This window comes from Entelurus aequoreus, linkage group LG02 (genome assembly GCF_033978785.1).
Source record: "Entelurus aequoreus isolate RoL-2023_Sb linkage group LG02, RoL_Eaeq_v1.1, whole genome shotgun sequence".
NCBI lineage: Eukaryota > Metazoa > Chordata > Actinopteri > Syngnathiformes > Syngnathidae > Entelurus > Entelurus aequoreus.
This window is the reverse complement of record NC_084732.1, coordinates 89,647,651-89,665,371: the sequence shown is the minus strand read 5'-3', so window position 1 is coordinate 89,665,371 and position 17,721 is coordinate 89,647,651. Positions and strand designations below refer to the sequence as shown.

General features: G+C 34.5%; 1 protein-coding gene across 3 annotated transcripts in view; it reads right to left on the bottom strand.

Moving 5' to 3' along the window:
* Positions 1-17,721, bottom strand: part of scg3 (secretogranin III) — a 62,034-nt gene that overhangs the window by 22,906 nt on the left and 21,407 nt on the right. For all 3 annotated transcript variants that reach the window (XM_062034122.1, XM_062034130.1, XM_062034138.1), the window contains 3 exons: positions 8,188-8,262; positions 5,247-5,363; positions 2,035-2,124 (listed from right to left, as the gene is read on the bottom strand). In XM_062034122.1, the coding sequence (XP_061890106.1) occupies positions 2,035-2,124; positions 5,247-5,363; positions 8,188-8,262 (282 nt within the window). The remainder of the gene's footprint in view (positions 1-2,034; positions 2,125-5,246; positions 5,364-8,187; positions 8,263-17,721) is intronic.

Below are 17,721 nucleotides of genomic sequence, written 5' to 3'. Positions count from 1 at the left end.
CCATCCTAGTCACTGCCGTTGTGTCCTTGGGCAAGACACTTTACCCACCTGCTCCCAGTGCCACCCACACTGGTTTAAATGTAACTTAGATATTGGGTTTTCACTATGTAAAGCGCTTTGAGTCACTAGAGAAAAGCGCTACATAAATATAATTCACTTCACTTCACTAGTACACTTAGTACACTTAGGTACATATAGGATTTCTTAGATACCCTTAAGTAAACTTAAGTACATTTAGCCAACCAAATCAGGAGAAGATCATCTTTTGCTGAAGTGGACCGTTGGACACGTTCACCCGGACCGAGACTTCAGTCCGACAGGAAGTCAACAAGTATTTCTTTGATCTTTGGTCTCCACTTGTAAGCGAGTCTCTCTGGACTTGAGTCACTTTGTCCAAACCTTTCCCAGGAACAAGGAACAATTGTTCATGGCCAAGATGGACCATTCAGATGAAGGGAAATGGTTCCTCCTCGTTAATGTGGAGGATGTGTTGTTATTGTGTGTAAACAATCAACAATAATTAGGACAAACTCATTAAGAGTGACTCATTAGGGTAGATGTGGAGCAGGCATTAGGTCTCTCCTCCCACACTCCTTCACCGGGTTTGGTTCTTGGTGTGGTTTCTCCATACAATATGACTTTCATCTTTCACAACATGGATGTCACCTGACTTCTATCCTCCCACACTCCTTCCCAGTGTTTTGTTCTTGGTGTGGTTTCTCCATACCAACATGACTTTCATCTTTCACAACATGGATGTCACCTGACTTCTATCCTCCCACACTCCTTCCCAGTGTTTGGTTCTTGGTGTGGTTTCTCCATACCAACATGACTTTCATCTTTCACAACATGGATGTCACCTGACTTCTATCCTCCCACACTCCTTCCCAGTGTTTGGTTCTTGGTGTGGTTTCTCCATACCAACATGACTTTCATCTTTCACAACATGGATGTCACCTGACTTCTATCCTCCCACACTCCTTCCCAGTGTTTTGTTCTTGGTGTGGTTTCTCCATACAATATGACTTTCATCTTTCACAACATGGATGTCACCTGACTTCTATCCTCCCACACGCCTTCCCAGTGTTTTGTTCTTGGTGTGGTTTCTCCATACAACATGACTTTCATCTTTCACAACATGGATGTCACCTGACTTCTATCCTCCCACACTCCTTCCCAGTGTTTTGTTCTTGGTGTGGTTTCTCCATACAACATGACTTTCATCTTTCACAACATGGATGTCACCTGACTTCTATCCTCCCACACTCCTTCCCAGTGTTTTGTTCTTGGTGTGGTTTCTCCATACAACATGACTTTCATCTTTCACAACATGGATGTCACCTGACTTCTATCCTCCCACACTCCTTCCCAGTGTTTTGTTCTTGGTGTGGTTTCTCCATACAACATGACTTTCATCTTTCACAACATGGATGTCACCTGACTTCTATCCTCCCACACTCCTTCCCAGTGTTTTGTTCTTGGTGTGGTTTCTCCATACCAACATGACTTTCATCTTTCACAACATGGATGTCACCTGACTTCTATCCTCCCACACTCCTTCCCAGTGTTTTGTTCTTGGTGTGGTTTCTCCATACCAACATGACGTTCATCTTTCACAACATGGATGTCACCTGACTTCTATCCTCCCACACTCCTTCCCAGTGTTTGGTTCTTGGTGTGGTTTCTCCATACAACATGACTTTCATCTTTCACAACATGGATGTCACCTGACTTCTATCCTCCCACACTTCTTCCCAGTGTTTTGTTCTTGGTGTGGTTTCTCCATACCAACATGACTTTCATCTTTCACAACATGGATGTCACCTGACTTCTATCCTCCCACACTCCTTCCCAGTGTTTTGTTCTTGGTGTGGTTTCTCCATACCAACATGACGTTCATCTTTCACAACATGGATGTCACCTGACTTCTATCCTCCCACACTCCTTCCCAGTGTTTGGTTCTTGGTGTGGTTTCTCCATACAACATGACTTTCATCTTTCACAACATGGATGTCACCTGACTTCCACACCTACCTTCTCTGCCTTCTTCCTTGTTGTGCTTCTTCAGCCACTCAATGTTCTTCCTGATGGCCTCCAAGTAGGTCTGCGACTTGCCAGGCCCGTCTGAGGAGCAGACAAACACGTAGCAACATGAAAATAAGAACCTTCTTGACACTTTGATGCAAATACATGATTGCTTTTTCTCCAAACAATGTCTGAACTTGATTTAACAGAGTTGTTTTTAGGAAGAGACCATAACAACAACAATAATATGTATCTGCAATAAAGATCACCCAGATAATAAGGATATAAAGTGTGGTGTTCAGGGACAGGAAATAGTCAACTGGGGTACTTCTGGACCAATAATGATATAAAGTGTGGTGTTCAGGGACAGGAAATAGTCAACTGGGGTACTTCTGGACCAATAATGATATAAAGTGTGGTGTTCAGGGACAGGAAATAGTCAACTGGGGTACTTCTGGACCAATAATGATATAAAGTATGGTGTTCAGGGACAGCTTATTGGACTGGCCTACTTCAGCAGCAATAATCTCCTATGCTGGGATTAATAGTTGTCCTGCTGAGCGTCTGAGACTAAAGTGAACCTGTATCAATTCTAGCAACATTCTCAAAGGTACTGGAGAGGGTTGTAGACAACAGACTAAGAGGATCAAAGGTACTCCAGAGGGTTGTAGACAACAGACTAAGAGGATCAAAGGTACTCCAGAGGTTTGTAGACAACAGACTAAGAGGATCAAAGGTACTCTAGAGGGTTGTAGACAACAGACTAAGAGGATCAAAGGTACTGCAGAGTGTATACAAGACTAAGAGGATCAAAGGTACTGGAGAGGGTTGTAGACAACAGACTAAGAGGATTAAAGTACTGGAGAGGGTTGTAGACAACAGACTAAGAGGATCAAAGGTACTCTAGAGGGTTGTAGACAACAGACTAAGAGGATCAAAGGTACTCCCGAGGGTTGTAGACAACAGACTAAGAGGACCAAAGGTACTCCAGAGGGTTGTAGACAACAGACTAAGAGGATCAAAGGAACTCCAGGGGGTTGTAGACAACAGACTAAGAGGATCAAAGGTACTGGAGAGGGTTGTAGACAGACTAAGAGGATCAAGGGTACTGGAGAGGGTTGTAGACAACAGACTAAGAGGATCAAAGGTACTGGAGAGGGTTGTAGACAACAGACTAAGAGGATCAAAGGTACTCCAGAGGGTTGTAGACAACACACTAAGAGGATCAAAGGTACTCCAGAGGGTTGTAAACAGACTAAGAGGATCAAAGGTACTCCAGGGGGTTTATACAACAGACTAAGAGGATCAAAGGTACTCCACAGGGTTGTGGACAACAGACTAAGAGGATCAAAGGTACTGGAGAGGGTTGTAGACAACAGACTAAGAGGATCAAATGTACTGGAAAGGGTTGTATACAAGACTAAGAGGATCAAAGGTACTGGAGAGGGTTGTAGACAACAGACTAAGAGGATCAAAGGTACTCCAGAGGGTTGTAGATAACACACTAAGAGGATCAAAGGTACTCCAGAGGGTTGTAAACAGACTAAGAGGATCAAAGGTACTCCAGGGGGTTGTAGACAACAGACTAAGAGGATCAAAGGTACTGGAGGGGGTTGTAGACAGACTAAGAGGATCAAAGGTACTGGAGAGGGTTGTAGACAACAGACTAAGAGGATCAAAGGTACTGGAGAGGGTTGTAGACAACAGACTAAGAGGATCAAAGGTACTCCAGAGGGTTGTAGACAACACACTAAGAGGATCAAAGGTACTCCAGAGGGTTGTAAACAGACTAAGAGAATCAAAGGTACTGGAGAGGGTTGTATACAACAGACTAAGAGGATCAAAGGTACTCCACAAGTTTGTGGACAACAGACTAAGAGGATCAAAGGTACTGGAGAGGGTTGTAGACAACAGACTAAGAGGATCAAAGGTACTGGAGAGGGTTGTAGACAAGACTAAGAGGATCAAAGGTACAGGAGAGGGTTGTATACAAGACTAAGAGGATCAAAGGTACTCCAAAGGGTTGTATACAACAGACTAAGAGGATCAAAGGTACTGGAGAGGGTTGTAGACAAGACTAAGAGGATCAAAGGTACTGGAGAGGGTTGTATACAAGACTAAGAGGATCAAAGGTACTGGAGAGGGTTGTAGACAACAGACTAAGAGGATCAAAGGTACTGGAGAGGGTTGTAGACAACAGACTAAGAGCATCAAAGGTACTGGAGAGGGTTGTATACAAGACTAAGAGGATCAAAGGTACTGGAGAGGGTTGTATACAACAGACTAAGAGGATCAAAGGTACTGGAGAGGGTTGTATACAAGACTAAGAGGATCAAAGGTACTGGAGAGGGTTGTATACAACAGACTAAGAGGATCAAAGGTACTGGAGAGGGTTGTATACAAGACTAAGATGATCAAAGGTACTCCAAAGGGTTGTATACAACAGACTAAGAGGATCAAAGGTACTGGAGAGGGTTGTATACAAGACTAAGATGATCAAAGGTACTCCAAAGGGTTGTATACAACAGACTAAGAGGATCAAAGGTACTCCAAAGGGTTGTATACAACAGACTAAGATGATCAAAGGTACTCCAAAGGGTTGTATACAACAGACTAAGAGGATCAAAGGTACTGGAGAGGGTTGTAGACAACAGACTAAGAGGATCAAAGGTACTGGAGAGGGTTGTATACAACAGACTAAGAGGATCAAAGGTACTCCACAGGACATCCTGGACTCCAACTGGTAGATCAACTTGTAGACTGGCTGGTAAACCAACTGGTAGACTAACTGGTAGACCAACTGGTAGATCAACTTGTAGACTGACGGGTAGACAGACTGGTAGACTGACTGGTAGACCAACTGGTAGATCAACTTGTAGACTGACGGGTAGACAGACTGGTAGACTGACTGGTAGACTGACTAGTAGATCAACTTGTAGACTGACAGGTAGACTAACTGGTAGACTGACTGGTAGACTGACTAGTAGATCAACTTGTAGACTGACGGGTAGACAGACTGGTAGACTGACTGGTAGACTGACTAGTAGATCAACTTGTAGACTGACAGGTAGACTAACTGGTAGACTGACTGGTAGACTGACTAGTAGATCAACTTGTAGACTGACAGGTAGACTAACTGGTAGACAGACTGGTAGACTGACTAGTAGATCAACTTGTAGACTGACAGGTAGACTAACTGGTAGACAGACTGGTAGACTAACTGGTATGACTTGTAGATGGCTGATCCTCCTTGGTGGAGTCCTCCAGGTTCTCATACTCCTTCTGCATCTTGGAAGCCTCGGCCTTCGTGTTGTCATCCTCGTCCAAATTCTTTCCAACTGTCAAGAAGTGCAAGACTACTTAAAGCAACTTAACGTAACTTAATACAACGTAACGTAACAATTTAACCTAACGTAACAATACAACATATCCAAACTTAATGCAACATAACGCAACATTATGTAACACTACATAATGTAACACAACATAATGTAATGCAACATAATGTAATGCACCATAATGCAACACAAAACTTAATGCAAAGTAAAGTAACTTAATGCAACAAAACGCAACATTATGTAACACTACATTATGTAACACTACATAATGTAACACAACATAATGTAACACAACATAATGTAATGCACCATAATGCAACATAAAACTTAATGCAAAGTAAAGTAACTTAATGCAACAAAACGCAACATTATGTAACACTACATTATGTAACACTACATTATGTAACACAACATAATGTAATGCACCATAATGCAACATAAAACTTAATGCAAAGTAAAGTAACTTAATGCAGCATAACGCAACATTATGTAACACTACATTATGTAACACTACATTATGTAACACAACATAATGTAACACAACATAATGTAATGCACCATAATGCAACATAAAACTTAATGCAAAGTAAAGTAACTTAATGCAACATAACGCAACATTATGTAACACTACATTATGTAACACTACATTATGTAACACAACATAATGTAACACAACATAATGTAATGCACCATAATGCAACATAAAACTTAATGCAAAGTAAAGTAACTTAATGCAACATAACGCAACATTATGTAACACTACATTATGTAACACTACATTATGTAACACAACATAATGTAACACAACATAATGTAATGCACCATAATGCAACATAAAACTTAATGCAAAGCAAAGTAACTTAATGCAACACAACGCGACATAATGCAACGTAACATAACGTAATGATACACAACATAACTAATTATAATGTAACGTAACTTAATGATACATAACGTAACTAATTGCAATGTAATGTAACTTAATGATACATAACGTAACTAATTGCAATGTAATGTAACTTAATGATACATAACGTAACTAATTGCAATGTAATGTAACTTAATGTAACGTAACTTAATGATACATAAAGTGACTAATTGCGATGTAACGTAGCTAAATGATACACAACGTAACTAATTGCAATGTAATGTAACTTAATGATATATAACGTAACTTAATGCAACGTAACGTAACTTAGTACAACATAACGCGACATAATGCAGCGTAACATAACTTAATGATACATAACGTAACTAATTGCAATGTAACGTAACTTATGATACATAACGTAACTAAGTGCAACATAACATAACGTAATTATTTGCAACGTAATGTAACTAAATGATACATAACGTAACTAATTGCAATGTAATGTAACTTAATGATACATAACGTAACTAATTGCAATGTAACGTAACTTAATGATACATAACATAACTAATTGCAACTTAACGTAATTTTATGTTACATAACGTAACTACTTGCAACGTAAAGTAACTTAATGTTAGATAACGTAACTAATTGCAATGTAACGTAACTTAATGATACATAACGTAACTAATTGCAACGTAACACAATTTAATGTTACATAATGTAACTACTTGCAATTTAACGTAACTTAATGATACATAACGTAACTAATTGCAATGTAACGTAATTTAATGTTACATAACATAACTAATTGCAACGTAACGTAATTTAATGTTACATAACGTAAATAATTGTTAATTACGTAACTTAATGTTACGTAACGTAACTAATTGCTACGTAACGTTACTTAATGTTACATAACGTAACTAATTGCTACGTAACGTAACTTAATGTTACGTAACGTAAATAATTGCAATGTAATGTAACTTAATGAAACATAACGTAACTAATTGCAACGTAACGTAACTTAATGATACATAACATAACTAATTGCAACGTAGCGTAACTTAATGATACATAATGTAACTAATTGCAATGTAACATAATTTAATGTTACATAACGTAACTACTGGCAATGTAATGTAACTTAATGTTACATAACGTAACAACTTGTAATGTAACGTGACTTAATGTTACATAACGTAACTACTTGCAACATAACGTAACTTAATGTTACATAACGTAACTACTTGCAACGTAATGTAATTTAATGTTACATAACATAACTACTTGCAATGTAATGTAACTTAATGTTACATAACGTAACAACTTGTAATGTAACGTGACTTAATGTTACATAACGTAACTACTTGCAACGTAACGTAACGTAATGTTACATAATGTAACTACTTGCAACATAACGTAACTTAATGTTACATAACGTAACTACTTGCAATGTAACGTAACTTAATGTTACATAACGTAACTACTTGCAACGTAACGTAACTTAATGTTACATAACGTAACTACTTGCAACGTAACGTAACTTAATGTTACATAATGTAACTACTTGCAACATAACGTAACTTAATGTTACATAATGTAACAACTTGTAATGTGACGTGACTTAATGTTACATAACGTAACTACTTGCAACGTAACGTAACTTAATGTTACATAATGTAACAACTTGTAATGTAACGTGACTTAATGTTACATAACGTAACTACTTGCAATGTAACGTAACTTAATGTTACATAATGTAACAACTTGTAATGTAACGTGACTTAATGTTACATAACGTAACTACTTGCAACGTAACATAACTTAATGTTACATAATGTAACTACTTGCAACGGAAGGTTACATTGCAACACTGCAAAGTCTTTTCAATCGACCAATTCTTCCTGGAGGAGCGATGGTCAATAATTGAGACATTTGGACTTCACCGACCTGCAAAGTCCTGAAGTCCCAGAGACTTTCCCAACTTGTTCTTAGTCTGCATGGCGATCATGGCGTCCAGGTTCTCTGCAGGAAGACACACTATTGCATCATCACTTCACTTTGAAGAATCACTATTGCATCATCACTTCACTTTGAAAAATCACTATTGCATCATCACTTCACTTTGAAGAATCACTATTGCATCATCACTTCACTTTGAAGAATCACTATTGCATCATCACTTCACTTTGAAGAATCACTATTGCATCATCACTTTACACCTTTTCTTTTCCATCAATTATTTTATTTTCCTGCTGACTGGACCAAGTTTAGTTGAGCAAGGGAACATTGTCTTCATGATGAAAAGTATTTTAGTTGAGTAAGGGAACATTGTCTTCATGATGAAAAGTATTTTAGTTGAGTAAGGGAACATTGTCTTCATGATGAAAAGTATTTTAGTTGAGCAAGGGAACATTGTCTTCATGATGAAAAGTATTTTAGTTGAGTAAGGGAACATTGTCTTCATGATGAAAAGTATTTTAGTTGAGTAAGGGAACATTGTCTTCATGATGAAAAGTATTTTAGTTGAGTAAGGGAACATTGTCTTCATGATGAAAAGTATTTTAGTTGAGTAAGGGAACATTGTCTTCATGATGAAAAGTATTTTAGTTGAGTAAGGGAACATTGTCTTCATGATGAAAAGTATTTTAGTTGAGTAAGGGAACATTGTCTTCATGATGAAAAGTATTTTAGTTGAGTAAGGGAACATTGTCTTCATGATGAAAAGTATTTTAGTTGAGTAAGGGAACATGGTCTTCATGATGAAAAGTATTTTAGTTGAGTAAGGGAACATTGTCTTCATGATGAAAAGTATTTTAGTTGAGTAAGGGAACATTGTCTTCATGATGAAAAGTATTTTAGTTGAGTAAGGGAACATTGTCTTCATGATGAAAAGTATTTTAGTTGAATAAGGGAACATTGTCTTCATGATGAAAAGTATTTTAGTTGAGTAAGGGAACATTGTCTTCATGATGAAAAGTATTTTAGTTGAGTAAGGGAACATTGTCTTCATGATGAAAAGTATTTTAGTTGAGTAAGGGAAAATTGTCTTCATGATGAAAAGTATTTTAGTTGAGTAAGGGAACATTGTCTTCATGATGAAAAGTATTTTATTTGAGTAAGGGAACATTGTCTTCATGATGAAAAGTATTTTAGTTGAGTAAGAAAACATTGTCTTCATGATGAAAAGTATTTTAGTTGAGTAAAGGAACATTGTCTTCATGATGAAAAGTATTTTAGTTGGGTAAGGGAACATTGTCTTCATGATGAAAAGTATTTTAGTTGAGTAAGGGAACATTGTCTTCATGATGAAAAGTATTTTAGTTGAGTAAGGGAACATTGTCTTCATGATGAAAAGTATTTTAGTTGAGTAAGGGAACATTGTCTTCATGATGAAAAGTATTTTAGTTGAGTAAAGGAACATTGTCTTCATGATGAAAAGTATTTTAGTTGAGTAAGGGAACATTGTCTTCATGATGAAAAGTATTTTAGTTGAGTAAGGGAACATTGTCTTCATGATGAAAAGTATTTTAGTTGAGTAAGGGAACATTGTCTTCATGATGAAAAGTATTTTAGTTGAGTAAGGGAACATAGTCTTCATGATGAAAAGTATTTTAGTTGAGTAAGGGAACATTGTCTTCATGATGAAAAGTATTTTAGTTGAGTAAGGGAACATTGTCTTCATGATGAAAAGTATTTTAGTTGGGTAAGGGAACATTGTCTTCATGATGAAAAGTATTTTAGTTGAGTAAGGGAACATTGTCTTCATGATGAAAAGTATTTTAGTTGAGTAAGGGAACATGGTCTTCATGATGAAAAGTATTTTAGTTGAGTAAGGGAACATTGTCTTCATGATGAAAAGTATTTTAGTTGAGTAAGGGAACATTGTCTTCATGATGAAAAGTATTTTAGTTGAGTAAGGGAACATTGTCTTCATGATGAAAAGTATTTTAGTTGAATAAGGGAACATTGTCTTCATGATGAAAAGTATTTTAGTTGAGTAAGGGAACATTGTCTTCATGATGAAAAGTATTTTAGTTGAGTAAGGGAACATTGTCTTCATGATGAAAAGTATTTTAGTTGAGTAAGGGAAAATTGTCTTCATGATGAAAAGTATTTTAGTTGAGTAAGGGAACATTGTCTTCATGATGAAAAGTATTTTAGTTGAGTAAGGGAACATTGTCTTCATGATGAAAAGTATTTTAGTTGAGTAAGGGAACATTGTCTTCATGATGAAAAGTATTTTAGTTGAGTAAGGGAACATTGTCTTCATGATGAAAAGTATTTTAGTTGAGTAAGGGAACATAGTCTTCATGATGAAAAGTATTTTAGTTGAGTAAGGGAACATTGTCTTCATGATGAAAAGTATTTTAGTTGAGTAAGGGAACATTGTCTTCATGATGAAAAGTATTTTAGTTGAGTAAGGGAACATTGTCTTCATGATGAAAAGTATTTTAGTTGAGTAAGGGAACATTGTCTTCATGATGAAAAGTATTTTAGTTGAGTAAAGGAACATTGTCTTCATGATGAAAAGTATTTTAGTTGAGTAAGAGAACATTGTCTTCATGATGAAAAGTATTTTAGTTGAGTAAGGGAACATTGTCTTCATGATGAAAAGTATTTTAGTTGAGTAAGGGAACATTGTCTTCATGATGAAAAGTATTTTAGTTGAGTAAGGGAACATTGTCTTCATGATGAAAAGTATTTTAGTTGAGTAAGGGAACATTGTCTTCATGATGAAAAGTATTTTAGTTGAGTAAGGGAACATTGTCTTCATGATGAAAAGTATTTTAGTTGAGTAAGGGAACATTGTCTTCATGATGAAAAGTATTTTAGTTGAGTAAGAAAACATTGTCTTCATGATGAAAAGTATTTTAGTTGAGTAAAGGAACATTGTCTTCATGATGAAAAGTATTTTAGTTGAGTAAGGGAACATTGTCTTCATGATGAAAAGTATTTTAGTTGAGTAAGGGAACATAGTCTTCATGATGAAAAGTATTTTAGTTGAGTAAGGGAACATTGTCTTCATGATGAAAAGTATTTTAGTTGAGTAAGGGAACATTGTCTTCATGATGAAAAGTATTTTAGTTGAGTAAGGGAACATTGTCTTCATGATGAAAAGTATTTTAGTTGAGTAAGGGAACATTGTTTTCATGATGAAAAGTATTTTAGTTGAGTAAGGGAACATGGTCTTCATGATGAAAAGTATTTTAGTTGAGTAAGGGAACATTGTCTTCATGATGAAAAGTATTTTAGTTGAGTAAGGGAACATTGTCTTCATGATGAAAAGTATTTTAGTTGAGTAAGGGAACATTGTCTTCATGATGAAAAGTATTTTAGTTGAATAAGGGAACATTGTCTTCATGATGAAAAGTATTTTAGTTGAGTAAGGGAACATTGTCTTCATGATGAAAAGTATTTTAGTTGAGTAAGGGAACATTGTCTTCATGATGAAAAGTATTTTAGTTGAGTAAGGGAAAATTGTCTTCATGATGAAAAGTATTTTAGTTGAGTAAGGGAACATTGTCTTCATGATGAAAAGTATTTTAGTTGAGTAAGGGAACATTGTCTTCATGATGAAAAGTATTTTAGTTGAGTAAGGGAACATTGTCTTCATGATGAAAAGTATTTTAGTTGAGTAAGGGAACATTGTCTTCATGATGAAAAGTATTTTAGTTGAGTAAGGGAACATAGTCTTCATGATGAAAAGTATTTTAGTTGAGTAAGGGAACATTGTCTTCATGATGAAAAGTATTTTAGTTGAGTAAGGGAACATTGTCTTCATGATGAAAAGTATTTTAGTTGAGTAAGGGAACATTGTCTTCATGATGAAAAGTATTTTAGTTGAGTAAGGGAACATTGTCTTCATGATGAAAAGTATTTTAGTTGAGTAAAGGAACATTGTCTTCATGATGAAAAGTATTTTAGTTGAGTAAGAGAACATTGTCTTCATGATGAAAAGTATTTTAGTTGAGTAAGGGAACATTGTCTTCATGATGAAAAGTATTTTAGTTGAGTAAGGGAACATTGTCTTCATGATGAAAAGTATTTTAGTTGAGTAAGGGAACATTGTCTTCATGATGAAAAGTATTTTAGTTGAGTAAGGGAACATTGTCTTCATGATGAAAAGTATTTTAGTTGAGTAAGGGAACATTGTCTTCATGATGAAAAGTATTTTAGTTGAGTAAGGGAACATTGTCTTCATGATGAAAAGTATTTTAGTTGAGTAAGAAAACATTGTCTTCATGATGAAAAGTATTTTAGTTAAGTAAAGGAACATTGTCTTCATGATGAAAAGTATTTTAGTTGAGTAAGGGAACATTTTCTTCATGATGAAAAGTATTTTAGTTGAGTAAAGGAACATTGTCTTCATGATGAAAAGTATTTTAGTTGAGTAAGGGAACATTGTCTTCATGATGAAAAGTATTTTAGTTGAGTAAGGGAACATTGTCTTCATGATGAAAAGTATTTTAGTTGAGTAAGGGAACATTGTCTTCATGATGAAAAGTATTTTAGTTGAGTAAGGGAACATTGTCTTCATGATGAAAAGTATTTTAGTTGAGTAAGGGAACATTGTCTTCATGATGAAAAGTATTTTAGTTGAGTAAGGGAAAATTGTCTTCATGATGAAAAGTATTTTAGTTGAGTAAGGGAACATTGTCTTCATGATGAAAAGTATTTTATTTGAGTAAGGGAACATTGTCTTCATGATGAAAAGTATTTTAGTTGAGTAAGAAAACATTGTCTTCATGATGAAAAGTATTTTAGTTGAGTAAAGGAACATTGTCTTCATGATGAAAAGTATTTTAGTTGGGTAAGGGAACATTGTCTTCATGATGAAAAGTATTTTAGTTGAGTAAGGGAACATTGTCTTCATGATGAAAAGTATTTTAGTTGAGTAAGGGAACATTGTCTTCATGATGAAAAGTATTTTAGTTGAGTAAGGGAACATTGTCTTCATGATGAAAAGTATTTTAGTTGAGTAAAGGAACATTGTCTTCATGATGAAAAGTATTTTAGTTGAGTAAGGGAACATTGTCTTCATGATGAAAAGTATTTTAGTTGAGTAAGGGAACATTGTCTTCATGATGAAAAGTATTTTAGTTGAGTAAGGGAACATTGTCTTCATGATGAAAAGTATTTTAGTTGAGTAAGGGAACATAGTCTTCATGATGAAAAGTATTTTAGTTGAGTAAGGGAACATTGTCTTCATGATGAAAAGTATTTTAGTTGAGTAAGGGAACATTGTCTTCATGATGAAAAGTATTTTAGTTGGGTAAGGGAACATTGTCTTCATGATGAAAAGTATTTTAGTTGAGTAAGGGAACATTGTCTTCATGATGAAAAGTATTTTAGTTGAGTAAGGGAACATGGTCTTCATGATGAAAAGTATTTTAGTTGAGTAAGGGAACATTGTCTTCATGATGAAAAGTATTTTAGTTGAGTAAGGGAACATTGTCTTCATGATGAAAAGTATTTTAGTTGAGTAAGGGAACATTGTCTTCATGATGAAAAGTATTTTAGTTGAATAAGGGAACATTGTCTTCATGATGAAAAGTATTTTAGTTGAGTAAGGGAACATTGTCTTCATGATGAAAAGTATTTTAGTTGAGTAAGGGAACATTGTCTTCATGATGAAAAGTATTTTAGTTGAGTAAGGGAAAATTGTCTTCATGATGAAAAGTATTTTAGTTGAGTAAGGGAACATTGTCTTCATGATGAAAAGTATTTTAGTTGAGTAAGGGAACATTGTCTTCATGATGAAAAGTATTTTAGTTGAGTAAGGGAACATTGTCTTCATGATGAAAAGTATTTTAGTTGAGTAAGGGAACATTGTCTTCATGATGAAAAGTATTTTAGTTGAGTAAGGGAACATAGTCTTCATGATGAAAAGTATTTTAGTTGAGTAAGGGAACATTGTCTTCATGATGAAAAGTATTTTAGTTGAGTAAGGGAACATTGTCTTCATGATGAAAAGTATTTTAGTTGAGTAAGGGAACATTGTCTTCATGATGAAAAGTATTTTAGTTGAGTAAGGGAACATTGTCTTCATGATGAAAAGTATTTTAGTTGAGTAAAGGAACATTGTCTTCATGATGAAAAGTATTTTAGTTGAGTAAGAGAACATTGTCTTCATGATGAAAAGTATTTTAGTTGAGTAAGGGAACATTGTCTTCATGATGAAAAGTATTTTAGTTGAGTAAGGGAACATTGTCTTCATGATGAAAAGTATTTTAGTTGAGTAAGGGAACATTGTCTTCATGATGAAAAGTATTTTAGTTGAGTAAGGGAACATTGTCTTCATGATGAAAAGTATTTTAGTTGAGTAAGGGAACATTGTCTTCATGATGAAAAGTATTTTAGTTGAGTAAGGGAACATTGTCTTCATGATGAAAAGTATTTTAGTTGAGTAAGAAAACATTGTCTTCATGATGAAAAGTATTTTAGTTGAGTAAAGGAACATTGTCTTCATGATGAAAAGTATTTTAGTTGAGTAAGGGAACATTGTCTTCATGATGAAAAGTATTTTAGTTGAGTAAGGGAACATAGTCTTCATGATGAAAAGTATTTTAGTTGAGTAAGGGAACATTGTCTTCATGATGAAAAGTATTTTAGTTGAGTAAGGGAACATTGTCTTCATGATGAAAAGTATTTTAGTTGAGTAAGGGAACATTGTCTTCATGATGAAAAGTATTTTAGTTGAGTAAGGGAACATTGTTTTCATGATGAAAAGTATTTTAGTTGAGTAAGGGAACATGGTCTTCATGATGAAAAGTATTTTAGTTGAGTAAGGGAACATTGTCTTCATGATGAAAAGTATTTTAGTTGAGTAAGGGAACATTGTCTTCATGATGAAAAGTATTTTAGTTGAGTAAGGGAACATTGTCTTCATGATGAAAAGTATTTTAGTTGAATAAGGGAACATTGTCTTCATGATGAAAAGTATTTTAGTTGAGTAAGGGAACATTGTCTTCATGATGAAAAGTATTTTAGTTGAGTAAGGGAACATTGTCTTCATGATGAAAAGTATTTTAGTTGAGTAAGGGAAAATTGTCTTCATGATGAAAAGTATTTTAGTTGAGTAAGGGAACATTGTCTTCATGATGAAAAGTATTTTAGTTGAGTAAGGGAACATTGTCTTCATGATGAAAAGTATTTTAGTTGAGTAAGGGAACATTGTCTTCATGATGAAAAGTATTTTAGTTGAGTAAGGGAACATTGTCTTCATGATGAAAAGTATTTTAGTTGAGTAAGGGAACATAGTCTTCATGATGAAAAGTATTTTAGTTGAGTAAGGGAACATTGTCTTCATGATGAAAAGTATTTTAGTTGAGTAAGGGAACATTGTCTTCATGATGAAAAGTATTTTAGTTGAGTAAGGGAACATTGTCTTCATGATGAAAAGTATTTTAGTTGAGTAAGGGAACATTGTCTTCATGATGAAAAGTATTTTAGTTGAGTAAAGGAACATTGTCTTCATGATGAAAAGTATTTTAGTTGAGTAAGAGAACATTGTCTTCATGATGAAAAGTATTTTAGTTGAGTAAGGGAACATTGTCTTCATGATGAAAAGTATTTTAGTTGAGTAAGGGAACATTGTCTTCATGATGAAAAGTATTTTAGTTGAGTAAGGGAACATTGTCTTCATGATGAAAAGTATTTTAGTTGAGTAAGGGAACATTGTCTTCATGATGAAAAGTATTTTAGTTGAGTAAGGGAACATTGTCTTCATGATGAAAAGTATTTTAGTTGAGTAAGGGAACATTGTCTTCATGATGAAAAGTATTTTAGTTGAGTAAGAAAACATTGTCTTCATGATGAAAAGTATTTTAGTTAAGTAAAGGAACATTGTCTTCATGATGAAAAGTATTTTAGTTGAGTAAGGGAACATTTTCTTCATGATGAAAAGTATTTTAGTTGAGTAAAGGAACATTGTCTTCATGATGAAAAGTATTTTAGTTGAGTAAGGGAACATTGTCTTCATGATGAAAAGTATTTTAGTTGAGTAAGGGAACATTGTCTTCATGATGAAAAGTATTTTAGTTGAGTAAGGGAACATTGTCTTCATGATGAAAAGTATTTTAGTTGAGTAAGGGAACATTGTCTTCATGATGAAAAGTATTTTAGTTGAGTAAGGGAACATTGTCTTCATGATGAAAAGTATTTTAGTTGAGTAAGGGAACATTGTCTTCATGATGAAAAGTATTTTAGTTGAGTAAGGGAACATTGTCTTCATGATGAAAAGTATTTTAGTTGAGTAAGGGAACATTGTCTTCATGATGAAAAGTATTTTAGTTGAGTAAGGGAACATTGTCTTCATGATGAAAAGTATTTTAGTTGAGTAAGGGAACATTGTCTTCATGATGAAAAGTATTTTAGTTGAGTAAGGGAACATTGTCTTCATGATGAAAAGTATTTTAGTTGAGTAAGGGAACATTGTCTTCATGATGAAAAGTATTTTAGTTGAGTAAGGGAACATTGTCTTCATGATGAAAAGTATTTTAGTTGAGTAAGGGAACATGGTCTTCATGATGAAAAGTATTTTAGTTGACTAAGGGAACATTGTCTTCATGATGAAAAGTATTTTAGTTGAGTAAAGGAACATTGTCTTCAAGATGAAAAGTTGTTTGACAAATGTTGACAAAATAATAGAATGATAAATGATTAAATAAACCTTTGGTCTATATGACATTTTCTATTATCTATTATATTGTATCTATTATAGAAAACAATATGAAGTTAAACAACTAATTGTCTACATGACTTTATATATTATCTAGTATACAACACTAAGTAGTGTTAAACAACAACTTATCTATACAATATTATCTATGATAGAACACTAAGTAGTGTTAAAGAACAACTTATCTATACAATATTATCCATGATAGAACACTAAGTAGTGTTAAACAACAACTTATCTATACAATATTATCTATGATACAACACTAAGTAGTGTTAAACAACAACTTATCTATACAATATTATCTATGATAGAACACTAAGTAGTGTTAAAGAACAACTTATCTATACAATATTATCTATGATAGAACACTAAGTAGTGTTAAACAACAACTTATCTATTGTGGATAATGCATATGTTTAAGAGTTATTTCTTTATTCATAATCATGTTTGAATCAGCTCATATTTTTCCATGTATACTCGGTATACCAGTTTCTCTTTGTCTTCAGATTGCCTGTTTAGACAGGGTCGTAAACCATCAGGAATGTGAACACAACCCCCAAGTCTCTCTTCTTATCAGTGTTGAGAGGAGGAGGGGTGGGGGGTGGGGGGGGGGGGGGGGGAGAAGGGGGCTTTCTTTGTGTGAAAAAGAGTTGCTTTTTCCTTTGGAATGCCAGATCAACTTGGGCTACGCATTTGTATGTGTTGTTCGAGGCTGGTCTCTATTCTCAAATATTTGACAATAAATTACAAAATACCTATTCTGTGCTTGGTGGTACCTTTGAGTCAGTTTATATGTC